This window comes from Herpailurus yagouaroundi, unplaced genomic scaffold, assembly GCF_014898765.1.
Source record: "Herpailurus yagouaroundi ecotype Mexico unplaced genomic scaffold, PumYag 211, whole genome shotgun sequence".
In the NCBI taxonomy this organism is placed as follows: domain Eukaryota; kingdom Metazoa; phylum Chordata; class Mammalia; order Carnivora; family Felidae; genus Herpailurus; species Herpailurus yagouaroundi.
The window spans coordinates 3,470,766-3,485,177 of record NW_024412442.1 but is presented as its reverse complement, the minus strand read 5'-3'; the positions used below and the strand labels follow the sequence as shown (position 1 = coordinate 3,485,177).

Genomic DNA, 14,412 nt, shown 5'->3' with positions numbered 1-14,412 from the left:
TTGTTGTTTATATTATATAAACAAACCTTTGAAAACCTAAGACCCATTCTCAGTTTACCGGCCATACAAACAGGTCGCTTTGCCCACAGGCTGTAGTTTCTTAACCTATGCCCTACTATACCCATTCTTCATGTGTTAAAAAAAAAAAATCAACACTGCAAATTATTGTTTCCACTACCACTCATTTTCAGAAATAAGTCCACATGTCAATAAAATAGAAGTGTGCCAGCAAAAATAGACAGCATGGGCAAAGACAAGGGACATTTGCCAGCACTTACTTTCCCCCAGCCCCAATTCTTCATTTCTCAAGGAATGTATCATGTACAAGGAGGGGTATACTTTTTTTTCCATTCCCATTTATGTGTTTCTTAACATTTGCAAAATGTACTTGAACTTTCCTTTGGGATGACCTCATCAGCAATAAGTGAATGGATCATTTGATTCAAAACTTGTTTATAACTAAGATTTGTTCTTTGCAGTCAGGCACGAACTTACAGCTGATGACTAGATATTTTGACTATTTGTAGAAGTGCGAAAGAAACTAAGTGCCCCATCGTGAATGACCTATGTTAGAAACAGAGTCAGAGCCCTGAGAATAATGCTCATTTTCACTTGGCTCAATACGCAATGCAGGCAAGTGTAGGTATTCGGAAGTGAGGCAGGGCCAGAGCCAAACACTACAAACCTGCACCTCCACGCACTCTCCGAAATTTTTCCTTCCTGGGTGTTTCCGCTTTAAGTACAAGAGTTCATCTTTGCATTATCTTATGCCTCCTTTGTATAAGGAATCTCCTGGAGAGTAGGCAAATGGCTTCAATTCTTCCAGGCTGCTATGGAGCTGCTGTGTTATCGCTTCTACCTCTCTCCTGTCCAGTGAGCTTCTTCCACTGTGTCTCAGCTGAAAAGTCTACAACTGTCACTTAGTAAAACTCTCTCTTACTAATATGACACCTTCTTTTTATTTTAAAACCAATTTCGTTTCTAGGGATGTGGTGTGTGTGTGTGTGTGTGTGTGTGTGTGTGTGTGTGTGTGATTTTCTCACTCATATCCATCGTGCTCCCTTGTAATGCTGGTATAGAGAGGACACGGAGGGGAAAACACATTTCTTAAAGGGATTGTGCTGAGGTCACCTGAGAATTAGCACGGGAGAGACTGGCACCAGGAGACTCCCTCGGACAGGGCTCGATCCCAAGTGGCGTCCTCAGGATTGGTGGTGCCTTGTGACGTCTGCTGAATCTTGGGCCTAATGCTCAGTCGGTGGCCTCTTGTTGTACATCCGGGTGCGTGCATGTCTCTCTTCTCTACAAGCTGTGGTTCCCTTCATTTTTGTCTACACTCACCAGCCTCAACTCTGAGGTCTACGGTAACGGGCAGGATCCATCTTACCAACAGCATGGGCAAAGTCTTCAGGGGAGCAGTCCAGGCCTTCCTGCCAACTGCCCGCTCCACCATGACATCTCTTTCCAATATCTTCTCCCTTGTGTAGTTGCACGGACTCAAGTCCCAGCAGCCATTCCGTTAAAGAACTGGATGCCAATCTCCCCTACTTCCTCTTGGATTCTCTCCTCTCAGTCTTGGGCTCGGGGAGACACTGGACAAATCAAACACTGGAGCACCAAAAACATCCATTCTCACCTATTTCTATGGTAAAGGTCTCCAAAACCATACAGGATCTCTCTTACTTGGCATCTTGGAGAGGGCTCTACCAAGAACAAGGAATTCTTTGAGGTAGGATCTGGGAATTTTGCTAATTTTTTACATAACTGTGCTGTACCCAGGTTAGAATCTTATTCTATCTATAATCTCTATGTCAGAGTGGAAATTGTTAACATTTCCCTTAACTGCTTCTTTGTGAGGCCACGTAATAAATCGTTACCTTCCCCTCCACCTTTCAAATATTTTGCCCTCATAAACATCATAAAATTAACCTTTGGAAATCACAAAACGTAATATAAAAAAAAAAAAAACGCTCCCCCCAAAATAGGGAAAAATGAAATTTAATAGTTTTTCTATAGCCTAAACTAAAATAATATCCTATATTATTTTAGTAGATATAGTAGTAGACAGGGTCCTCATTTAGGAGCCAAAGGGGAGAAGATAAAAACAAACCCCCAAAACTACTCTGGTTCCCAAACCCTGCTATTTCTGAGTTTCCACTTCCTCATTTGCCAGATCATAAAGACAAAATCTGCCTACGCACTAGGCCAGGGTAACAACCGAATGCAATGATGCATTATACTTAAAGCTGAGGACACAGAACTGTTTTTCAGCAGGTTAAAGTAGTTGACTTTCAACAATGTATCCCAACGCATACATGGAAAATTAGAAATAAAATCAAATAAATAACTGAGAAATATTATAATAGAGGCAAAATTTTGAAAGATGAGAACTTGGTAAACACTCTGCTTTATCTAATTCTACCAAACCAAGTGATTTTTTTTTTTTAATTGATGTCTTTGTTATTAGAAACAATGGACGTGATGCAGGATTTGGTGTTCTGACAACTAACTTTGAACCTTCGATCTGTAAGAATGGACTATGTGACATATGAACTAGTCAGCTATGTCTAAAAATCATGTTTATCAAAAAGCTGTGTGTAAAGGAAATATGTATTTTCCCTTGGTCTAGAAGTGGAACAGGCAGGGTTCTGCAGTCAGGGGTGGGGGAAGGTATTTAACAGGTGGAGGAGACTTTTGAATGTGGAACAGTGGTTACCAGCCACGCTAGAAAGTGGCCTCAGTGAGGAAGCAGTACCTTGCCTCCCAGCGTGTGAGAAGGAGAAAGAACAGAAAACGGAGGGTTTGCAGATACTTCAAGTATAAGGAAGCAATGTAGGCACAGGGGCAGTATGGGTAAACACGTGTGTTTACCCAGACTGTGTAGGTTTTGTCCTTTGTGTACAACTTTTAAGCACGATGAGCATGGAAAATAATTCATCTTTTTTATTTTTGTGACTCAGTTTCCCCACTTATAAAATGACAATGATAATAGCTCCAATTGCTTTGGGCTTTTTTAAGAATCAAATGGGGAAACAAATGTGTGTTAACATTGTTATTTTATTTATATGAAAGTTAATCAATTTATACATTTTAATGTTCAAAGTAAATATTTTGAAAGTATTGGCAGTCCCTTTCTTAGGGGAGGTAAGACATCTCAGCTCCACTGACCTCAATGTTTGCCATGCAACCCTTGAGGCCATCTGCTACGTGAAGACTATACTTTCTTGACCTCTTAACTCAGGAGGAACTGTGTGAATTGCTTTGGTCAATGGGGAAAATAAATATGGTAGGTATCATGTGCAGCACGTGTAGGTAACAACAAAGAACTGGGTTTTATTTTGTTGTTGTTTCCTCAGCAAACACTGACCTCAAGAGATCTATTGTTCTAGACAGAGGCCACTTCATCAGCTGGGTTGTGGAGCAAAGACTGAATACAGCACAGCCTATGTCAACTTCATATGGCACTGAACATGAAGGCTGGCAACAGAATCCTAGTTATCCTAACTGATCCCAGCCTGATACTTACAAGTGGAGTGTGCACCCAGAAAACAGATAGCATGGCTCCAAGAGATGGGAAGCTGGTGAGAAAACTGTTACTGGGGGCTATCAGGATGGGAAACCATGGTCGGCAGAGATAACGCATTTGGCAAAATGGTTGCCTGCGACAACTTGGAAGGCAAGCGATGAACCAGACCTCATAGCTCTCAACACCAGAGTAGCCAGGTGGTTCGCTCATGCCTCCCATTGGGGGATGATGCATCTCTGGGGTGAGGGGCCCAGGAGTAGCCTGTGTCTGAGTGTGATGGATGAGCCGCAGGCTGAAGGGTCAGGCGTCACTTCTGGGAGAAGCATTAGGATCCAAATTGTGGTTTATTGTGTCTGTCTTTTCACTCTGTCAGAAGAATACCACTGCCCTAGATAGAGGCAGCCCCTTCATTGCAAAGTGGGGAGAAAATGGTGGAGAATGGAGCAGGAATGGACCCGTGGTGGATGCACAGTGGGAGTGAGAAATAACCCTTCTTAGTAGCAAATTGTTGAAATTTTGAGCCTGAGAGTGTGTGGAATATAACCTAGCTATCCGTGAAGACCGGTAAGTGAAGAACTTCAGTCATACCTCATTAAGTGCCGCATACGTGTTACCTATGAGTATTGTTATATGAGAATAAGGGTGACGGTGATGGTGTGAGCGGATGTCAACATCTCAGAGGGACAAAGATGCAGAAGGCTGACGAAGTTACTTCATCCTGATTTAAGCTCCTCATCCAGTGGTGTGCTGGAAAGGATTAACAACCAGCCATGGATGCAGTGAGAGGTACTGATTTGCGGCACCCGTAATTTCTGTGGCATAAATGCACCCACCATGGCTGATTTCAGGCTAGTGACAGACGTGACGGAACAGAGTGGGGACAACTGTGCACGGGGGGCTCCCATGGTCCCATGATCCCAGCGCACAATCTAGGAATTCTAACAGGATTCACTGGCAAGTCAGGGCGATGTACAATCATGCTTTGGTGAAAGATCTGACCAACTCTGGGAGAAAAAAAAAATGCCAGCTAACGCTGACCGTCCTCGGCATAGGAATTTGGGAAAGCAGAGTTCTGGGTCGCTCTCTCCACTGAACACCCTCGATGCGGCAACCAGTCAGGACAGCCTTCATAACCCAAGGAAAATCACAGCCTCCCCAGCAGCTTTTAGACAGATAAAAGGAAAATACTTAAAAGGGGAAGGGGAAGGGGAGAAACAAGGATTGTTTCCTCAGAAGAAACCACTTTGATCTCAGCCAGAACAGATTATTCAGAAGCCAGGCTGCTGTTACCTTCAAAAATATATTTCTCCACAAATCTGTCTTTCTAAATTGAGCAGTGAGTCAGCGGCAGTGGGCAGTGCCACGTGGGAAAAAGATGAGGACGGAGCCGGAGGTACCTCTGGTGCGTTGTTATTAGAAGTCTCTGGAAGAGTAATTTGGCGGAAGCTTTTCAGCTTTTATGTCCCCAGTTTAAATTCAATCTCAGTTGATCATGAGCGAAAGTGAATGGCTGGTGGCTTATGAAAAATGCCATGATGAGGACACCCGCGTTCCTTCCCCCAGCAACAGCCACTGCAATTGGCACCCTTTTTTTTTTTTTTTTTTGCTCCTACCAGAAGCAGAAAGGGTGAATAGAAATGTCATTTCAAGCATTTTCGCAGCTTTTGCAGTAGAGAAATTTGAGATATAAAAAAGACCAACTCCTTTTCATTTTTAACTCACAGGTAGAGCTATTCTCCTATAATACTGTTCCCGGACCTTTCTGGGATTTGTTTGAAATGAGACCTAGACCATCTCATAAGTAAGATTATGTTACCTCATAGAAAGTTAAATCATACAAAGGCACATTCTGAAGGGTTATTTAAATGTAAAACATGAAAAATTTCTTAGCCTGAATCTGACAAATCTAGGATTTATTTATTTTTTCTTCTTGTTTACACAAATAAATGTCCATCTGTCCATCTGTCTGTCTGTCTATCTAGAAAAGATTTTCATCATTCCATTAAATGCACTTGTCTTCCTATTTAGTTTTCCTATTTTTTTCATGTTCATGATTTAACTGGCTGTTTTCTCCCTCCTAAAGAGACTATGTGGTTCCCTTCTTCTTTTATTCCCTTAAAATACTCTAAATGTCCTTGTTGCTAATATGTCTACCGTCACATAATTTTATTCCCCACATGTTTTAATAGTAAATGAACGACAAAAGCAAATTCTCTCTAGTTACCTGGGGAAAAGTGACAAAATAAATACTGGAGATACCACCTCATTTGGAGGTACAGATAGATGCTGGGATTTCCCTCCAGCATCCCGGTAACTCTCTCCTAACTGTCAAGGCCAGCTTCCTGAACTCTCTGGTCAGCCATGTCAGCCATTCCCATGTTACCCCAGGAGAAGGTACGTTCCCTGTGTTGCAGACATCCACAGGTGAAGTGAGGTGTCACGCTAGGATTTGTGCAGCAAGTGGCCGTTAGCAACACCACAGGTGGCCCGAATTGCAGCTGTAGGTTAAGTTGAAGAGGCAGCCTTTCCTGGCCAAATGTGCTTCAGTCAGGAATGTATAAAGAGTGAAAAGCAAGCAGTAATCCTGCAAGTAACTCACACGCCCAGGAATCTGGAGCTGCAAATGGGAATATGAGCTAAACCTCCTCCCTTCATCTAAATGAACAAATGAGGCCCAGAAATCACAAGATTTGCCCCTGGCCACGGAGCGAAGTTGTCTGCCTTGGAATTAGAGTGCCTACCGTCTGCCAGTGAACCCAAAGCTATTTTCTCCATACAGCACTGCAGCAAAAATAAATCCTGCTGGGGTACAGGACTCCGAGACAGAAAATAATAGTCGGCTGCAGACTCTTTGCGTGCAAAGTACAAAATGTTCAAGTGCATGTTTTCAATCCCTTCATTCTTTCTTGTAATGATGGCCGCTAATCCGTGCCAGCTCATGTTAGTCCTTCAGCGGTGGCAATCAAGAGAATAGATTAGCTGAGGAAACCCTCCGTCCATATGACCCCTACGTTCTTTTCCAGATGGAATTTTCCTTCACTAGAGTGGCGGCGGCAGCCATGTGAATTTCCCTCCACGCCCAAATATGGACCTACTAGCCTTCAAGATTGTCCCCATAGAACTTGACACATCTACGAAGAAGCATACCTGGAGATTTAATAAAACAGCACCAATCCTCATGGCTTCACTGATTTCAAGGCTGTACATCAACTGTGGGAAGCGGGGAGGGCTCTGATTATTTGGAGGAAGCACTTCAATGTACACGGTGCAGATGGAGTGCCTGCAGAGAACGAGAACACAGCGAGATGGGTACAAGTCTACATCACCTTGAACAACAGACTGCACTCGGCGTTCCGTTTTTGGGCTTACAGGAGAGGACACTTTGAATTTCTAGAGAAAATGACAAAATAATTCAGAACAGAAGGATGGAAAAATCAAAGCTACCACCACCACATCATGTTTCTGTGAAATTATCTTGGAAAAAAGAAATGCCCTGGGGTACCGATTTTTCCTACGTAGATTAACAGTGTGAATTAAAAAGGAATAGCTGTACAAATAAAGCTAATAAATTCACAGGAGCCTTGACTCCTGACTTTACTTTTTAATGTCTTTCTAATAGCAAAAAGCATTCTATAAATATCTGGTAAAATGAGCTGTCCTTGGGGCTCTCTTCCTATTAAACCAGCAGAGGGAGTATTGATTAAAACAATACGCAAAACAAAATACGGGCTGTGTTTTATTAGTTTTCTTGCTGACATCAGTGGCTTCATGCAAATGCACGTCAAGAATCAGGCTCATAAAGTAATCGTTCTGCAAAACAGCCGCAGACAAAACTAAAGGTGGTTTTAGGTCTTCTTTGAAGACTACTTTCTGAATGGCTAGAAATTAGGTTTAATTGAAGCCTAACATTGATAGGAATTTTTTCTGCAGGACAAGAGGATATTCTACTACTGTAAAGACAAAAATATTAGTGCTGCCATAATCAACTTTTTTGACATGTCCAAACTCGGCAATTTCTTTGTGCAACAAAAGGCAAAGGAGCAAGATATTCCAAGTTTATACCGAAGCGACACTGGCTAAAATTATGTTAGTGAGAGAGTCAGTGGTCCATCTGGAAGAATATGTCACCACTGACGTCTGACCACGAAGTTAGCCTTCTGCCATGAGGAACATACAGCCACTACCTACACTGTGCACTTTAAACTTATTTTAACAAAATCACCACTTTTTACTAAAAACACATTTGTTGTCATTGCTATATGGGCACTAGAATTTTCTTAAAGCAGTCCAAAGTTCATTATATTAGTTGTTTCAATTAGAACACATCGTCACCAAAACGGTTTTCAGAGATTACTGTACCTATTTTTAGTCTATTTTTAGACTATTTTTAGTCTACCTATTTTTAGACTATTTTTAGTTTACCTTTTTAAAAAAATTTTTTTTTTAACGTTTATTTTTGAGACAGAGAGAGACAGAGTATGAACGGGGGAGGGTCAGAGAGAGAGAGGTAGAGACAGAATCTGAAACAGGCTCCAGGCTCTGAGCTGTCAGCACAGAGCCCGATGCGGGGCTCGAACTCATGGACTGCGAGATCATGAACTGAGCCAAAGTCGGACGCTTAACCGACTGAGCCATTCAGGTGCCCCAGTCTACCTTTTGAAAAGCTTTGCAGAGAACTGTAGATCATAGGCATTGAAAACTTGTTTCAGCTAATCATCTTATAATATGCCTATGTCCAAATTGCTTCTGAACATGCTCTCCACAGATGAGATACCTACAGAATATTAAACACCTCTAAAAAGCTGCAGTGAATTAAAAAAAAATCACACTTAACATTTATCAAAATATTATTCTGAAATAATCTCATTTTAAGTTAAAATCTCTTTTATAATTAGTATTTTTAAAATTTATAATCAGAGTATCTGTATTCATTCTTGCCTCTGGGTTTATCGCTTTATTGTTAAAAATTTGTCAATAAAATTAATCAAATACTAATTGATTTTCTTTTCAAAAACATATATATTTACAACTGGACTTCAAGACTAAGATGTTTACAGTAGGTTAAAATGGTTAATGAAACGTTACTTATATATTTATAGGTATTAATCTCATGGCTAGATTGAAAAGAAAACATGGTAGGAAGAAAAATACCCAGAAGTTACCAAATTTAACGTGCACAGCAGAGCCCCGCTTCCCATACTGTAGGAACAAAGGAACCACCATTTTGAAGCAGACCTAGTACCTCCAGGTGGTGAACTGGCTCCCACGGAGGCCGCGAGACACAGACTCTGCCTGATGCTCCCCTCGCCATCCTGGCTTCTCTTAGTGTCTGTTATTCATCAAGTCATTTCAACATTTTATAAATCTGTTCGTTGAGGTGCCTCAAAATCGGTTGAGGGATTGACTGTTGATTTTAGCTCAGGTCACGATCTCTGGCTAATAGCGCAAAGCCTGCTTGGGATTTTCTCTCTCCCTCTCTCTCTGTCCCCCAACCCCCCTGGCTCTCTCTCAAAATAAATAAATAAACTGAAAAAAAAATCTGTTCCTTTTTCTGGCCAGCACATTGTCTACGCATAAGAAGTCTTATAACATACGCCCTGTACCATATTGGCAATAATGCTGGCTGAGTGACGTTGAGCACGGGATTTATAACACACATTCCTGAGTCAGAATTTGGAAGCTACTGCTGTGGGATGTTAGGCAAATTACATCTGTTTTACCACTTTCATCTAAAAAATGAGAATGATGATAACATCTAAGGTTAGCATAAGAGGTAAACAAGGTTATATATTTGTGTGTGTGCATGTGTATGTATGTTGTGTGTATATATGTATATGTATGCACATATGAAAGCATATTTATCCATTATTACTGATAACTGTTCAAAATAAGGAGTCTTTTTCTATGGAATGCAGTAAATAAATTTGCATATACCTTATTGAATTCTCTTTGAATATTTCAGATATTTTATGTTTTTTTTTTTTTTAAGTTTGTTTGAGAGAGAGAATGAGACAGAGCAGGGCAAGTGGAGAGAGAGAGAGAGAGAGAGAGAGAGAGAGAGAGAGAGACAGAGACACAGACAGAGACAGAGAGAGAATATAAATCCCAAGCAGGCTCACGCTGTCAGTGCAGAGTCTGATGCGGGGCTCAATCTCATGAACTGGGAGATCATGACTTGAGCCAAAATCAAGAGTTGGATGCCTAACCGACTGAGCCACCCAGGTGCCCTAATATATCAGACATTTTAATTGCATCTTTTTCACCTTTTTAGGCTAAATACCTATGGGCATGATACCAGGGTTGCCTCCCAAAAGTGGGTTATGATGGTGTCAGGGTTCGGACTTACTGGATTAGAATCTTCTGATTTTGAAGAGTCTACATTTTCTATGGATATACAATATTCCCACACACACACTTGATTTTGAAGACCACTGCCCCAGAAGCTCTTGTAGCCTGAGGGCTCCTCTATAAACTGACCTGAGGCTCACCTCAGTAACGCTGGAGGTAAGAGAGTCCCTCACTGATCAACACTTTTTTTGACCTAGAACACACTTGTACTCCAAATTCAAAGTTTTCTTTCAAGAAGTTAGGCCTTTCCAGCTTTTGACATTTTTTGCAGCTTCAGCTTACTGGTCTGGAATACTTTATGAAGTCTCCCAGAATGTGAGGCTCTTTCCACGGAAGAAAGTATGATTTACACTAAGCTGATTATACTTGGTGTGTTTTCTTACTCTTCCCCCTTGACCGCCTTCCCATTGCGGGGCTAAACTGTTTATATCCACAGTACCACACTAAGGACCTCTACACCCAATGAGGCTGGTGTGTCTGCTACAGAGAAGACAACTTTGAAACGCAAAACAAACAAACAAACACAAAGCCCTGTACCCCAAGGCAGAGCAACCATGGAGCACAGCTTGATTCAACACAAGCTTCTTCCTCCAGCCTTACTCCTTAGGTTCCTCTGTTCCTTTCCACAATAAATCAAATGCTGAAATTGCTAATTACATATGTTTCGGCCCCCTGCCCCTGCACTTGGTTCTTGGAATTATTCGAGAAAGATCATGTTTCAAAGTCTAGCGTTTTTCATCTTAAACTTCCTGGCACTTCCTACAACCCGTGTAAACAAGCAGCAGCCTTCTTGAGGGTTACTGCCTTCTACCGTGCTGTCTCCTTTTTATCCCTGATGTCAGCATTGTGTCGGAGTTAGCTTTCCTAACACGAAACACCAACAATACTCCCAATAAAATGATACCACTAACGTTGCAATAAATAGTAGTTATTCAACAGCATCAGCTGAGCATACAATAAAACAGGATAGTCACTAGATAAATAATAACATTTTATGTGAACATTTTATATTAACGTTTTATAGCTAGTCTTAAATGCATAATATCAAACAGTTATATAATACAAATTTCACTTTCGTAATACAACCAGTATGATGAAGATGAATCCCTATTCCTAAAAAAATGAAAATCATAGAGCTTTCTCTTTCTCATTTGGTAATGAAGGTCAAAGTAGAACACAGGAGCTGATGTATTTTCGCAGGTGATCTTAACGATTTTAAAAGACCCTAGTAACCATCTAATTTAACTCTTCTCATTTTACAAAAGAGGATTAGAAAATCAGAAAGATTAAGTGACTGAATCAAGGTTAAAAAGTTAATTAGGAACCACACATAAACTAAAAGGCAAGGCTTCTAAATTCCAAATCTGTTTGCCCTTTGCCCCCACACCCTACAAGAACAAATTTGGGCAGTAAATTGGAGATAGTTTACTTATCCGATGTGGGTGTTTCTGTGTGTGAGTATAAGACATTCTTGGTTGAAGAAATTTGTAATGAAGGATGTTATCTTACAAGAAATCATAGACTGTTTCAAATCTTGGGCTTAGGATATGATATCACAATTAATTTTAACTATACCATGGATGAAACTTAGAATTTTTTTGGTAAGACCAAAATAGAATACGAATGAAGAAGAGGTTGGGAAGATAGATTTAAGGGGCTTTAACTTTTCAGAAATATTTAAAAAGGGGGAAAAGTCAGTTTGTTTTGATGGGGCACTAGTACTCAGTCGTAATGAGATGATGTTGCTGGAGTGTGGACTGTACAATCTGTATTGTAATTTTCTAATGAATGTGTCACCATCTGCTACAGGGTGCTTGTAACTCTACATTTCCACCTTGCTTCTAACATGAAGGTGTGTATATTGCTTTCCCTAGTAGACTTAAAACAGAAATTGCCTTCCTTTTTCCTCTGTCTCCCACCAACATTGTGCTGGAGAAGCTGTATTTACAGATCAATGTGTGCAGGTTTTTTAGTTTTTTTACTAGTTTGGAAGGCGCATATGGGAATCTATAGGAGCGAAGGTTTCAGATTTAAAACCAACAGCGGAAGTCAGAGACACTTCTCAGGGGAAGTTACGGAGACAGAGTTTGAAGACACAAGATGTACTTAGGTTTAAAGACCACAGAACATTCCAGACAGGGGAAAATGCATACTCACTGTGCATATTCACAGGGCAATAAAATAGAAGAGTATAAGTTTTGCGCTAGTAAAAAGAAGGGCATAAATAGGGAAATGGTAGGCATTAAGACCTGAGAGGTAGAGAGAGCCCAGATCATGCAGGGACTCCTGTGCTATACTGATTTGATTTAAAGTTCATCTTGACAACAGTGGGCATTGGCTGATAGACTGTAAGCGGGTTAGTGACATGCTCACACGGGCCAAGTAACACATGTTCCCACACATGCCATTCTTCATCATGTCTCTGTGTCTTTGCTTTTATTGTGCCCTCTATTTGGATATCGCATTACCCTTCCTGTCAAAGTTAAGCACATGTAACTACCCACTACTGTATGTCCACACTTACTGCCTCCGTATGCATACTCTGAGGGCAGACACCTCGTCTTACATGTCTTGCCTTTTCAAGAGGCTAAAAACTGTGAGAACTCAGTAAATTTTTGTTAACACGAATATTCCCATCATCTTTTATTAATGCTAAATATATTAAGCTATTTAAAAAATGAAATTAGCAATTGAAAAAAATGATTTTATTAACCTTATGTTATTTAGGGATAGCCTTGGATTCCATGGGGAAAAAAAAAAATTGGGAATCAAAAAAGTATTCCCTGCCATGAGCCGATCACTTTTTCATAATTGTATTACAAGGTATTTGGGGATAGGACTGTCCTTTATTCTCTGTCTTTATAAATACCTAATAGTAATACTTTATTCATGTTAAGACTAAATAAATATTAATTTAATTTAATTCAATAAGTATAAGACCTACATACACCAATAAACTAAATACTATCTCAGAATGTGGTTACTTTTTAAATCCATTGGTTTTTATCTGTCCTTTTATGCTTATGAAAGACTACAAGAAAACAGAACAGAAATTATAGACTACTGCTTCTTATACTCAGAATTTTTAGCAAGTTCACTGAACTAGAATAATAAATACATGAGTAGTTAATTCAATGGGCCTTATTTTATTATTTAAATTTACAAATTAAGATTGCCAATCCAAGAAAAAGAATAAAATGGAAAATCGCCATTGTTTTTTTGTGTTGTTATTTAAATAGGCTTAATACCACTGTTGCTGGTGGGTCCATTTGTGAAATATATCCCCATCCATACATTCATGGTGATAATTTTCAAATAGCATCTTCCTTTCAAAGGAAACTCTGAAAGCAAAACCTCACAACTCTTCAGTTCATCCCTTCAAGTCAATTTGAAGGATTAATTTTCCTGCAGAAAATAGCAAATGTCAGTATCCTACAGGGAACATGACATTATCCCAGCAGGTAGAAAGGATGTATACAGATTTTATTCTCTGTAGGTTCCACTTGATCTTTGACCAAACATTGTAAGGTGATCTTTCAATGCCCAAACCATTGTCTCTAAGGAAAACAATGAGGCCAGGTCAACTATATGCTTAGTGTCGCTGAAAAGATCTGTGAATTCAGATTCTGAGGATGGCATTTTGGTTCCTGAAGTGGAATACAATTTTACTCAAGTGAAATCCTCTTATTGCAGACAAGAGCTTATCGAAGCAAATCAGTGACAGGACTCGCCAATGGGAACTGAGTAAGAAGTGGGTTATAAAGTCTCACTCATTAAATTATAAGGTCATTATAAAGTCATCACTCATAATGTAGAAGCATATATAGATTTGACCAGATCTATATAGTACAGGGCTATCCTCAAGGAAAATAAAAAGTCATAAAATGAATTGATGACTATTAAGGGATTTTAATAAAAGCGTAAATGATAAAAACAAAAAGTACCTTTATTCTTAAAGTTAGCATTGACAGTAAGCAATTTTACTTTAGTGTAGTTTAGTTTTGTTTTTTTCCTCCGGGATAATCACCATAAATGGTCATGGATATAGAACAGAGTGGAAGAGAAAGTCTTAGAATCCAATAGTCCCAGTTCAGGTGAAGGTTCTACAATTTGTTTTGGGGTGGGTGGGAGTGTGGACAAGGGACCATTTAGCCAAGCCTATTATCCTCCTTCGGCCTCAGATTTCTGGTCTGCAAAAATAAATCAAGTAGTACAAAAGTCACAGTGTTGATGTTACGATAAGAGCTTTTGTACAGAGAGTAGTTTGCATGATATCTATTGTATGCTAATTAAATAGCATCAATCACCCTAAATCCTCTTTAGAATAACCCAGTATGTATGAATACATCTTTTCTTTCTTTCTCTTTCTTTCTTTCTTTCTTTCTTTCTTTCTTTCTTTCTTTCTTTCTTCTCTTTCTTCTCTTTCTTCTCTTTCTTTCTTTCCCTTTCTTTCTTTCTTTCTTTCTTTCTTTCTTTTCCTTTCTTTCTCTCTCTTTCTTTCTTTCTTTCTTTCTTTCTTTCTTTCTTTCTTTCTTTCT

The 14,412-nt window shown here is 39.8% G+C and overlaps 1 protein-coding gene across 21 annotated transcripts in view; it reads right to left on the bottom strand.

Moving 5' to 3' along the window:
- Positions 1 to 14,412, bottom strand: part of PCDH15 (protocadherin related 15) — a 1,259,847-nt gene that overhangs the window by 293,804 nt on the left and 951,631 nt on the right. For all 21 annotated transcript variants that reach the window (XR_005784343.1, XR_005784344.1, XR_005784345.1 and 18 more), the window contains one exon: positions 6,674 to 6,806. Coding sequence is in view for 18 of the 21 variants with exons in the window: in XM_040454209.1 (XP_040310143.1) it covers positions 6,674 to 6,806 (133 nt within the window). In the remaining 3 variants the exon portion in view is untranslated. The remainder of the gene's footprint in view (positions 1 to 6,673; positions 6,807 to 14,412) is intronic.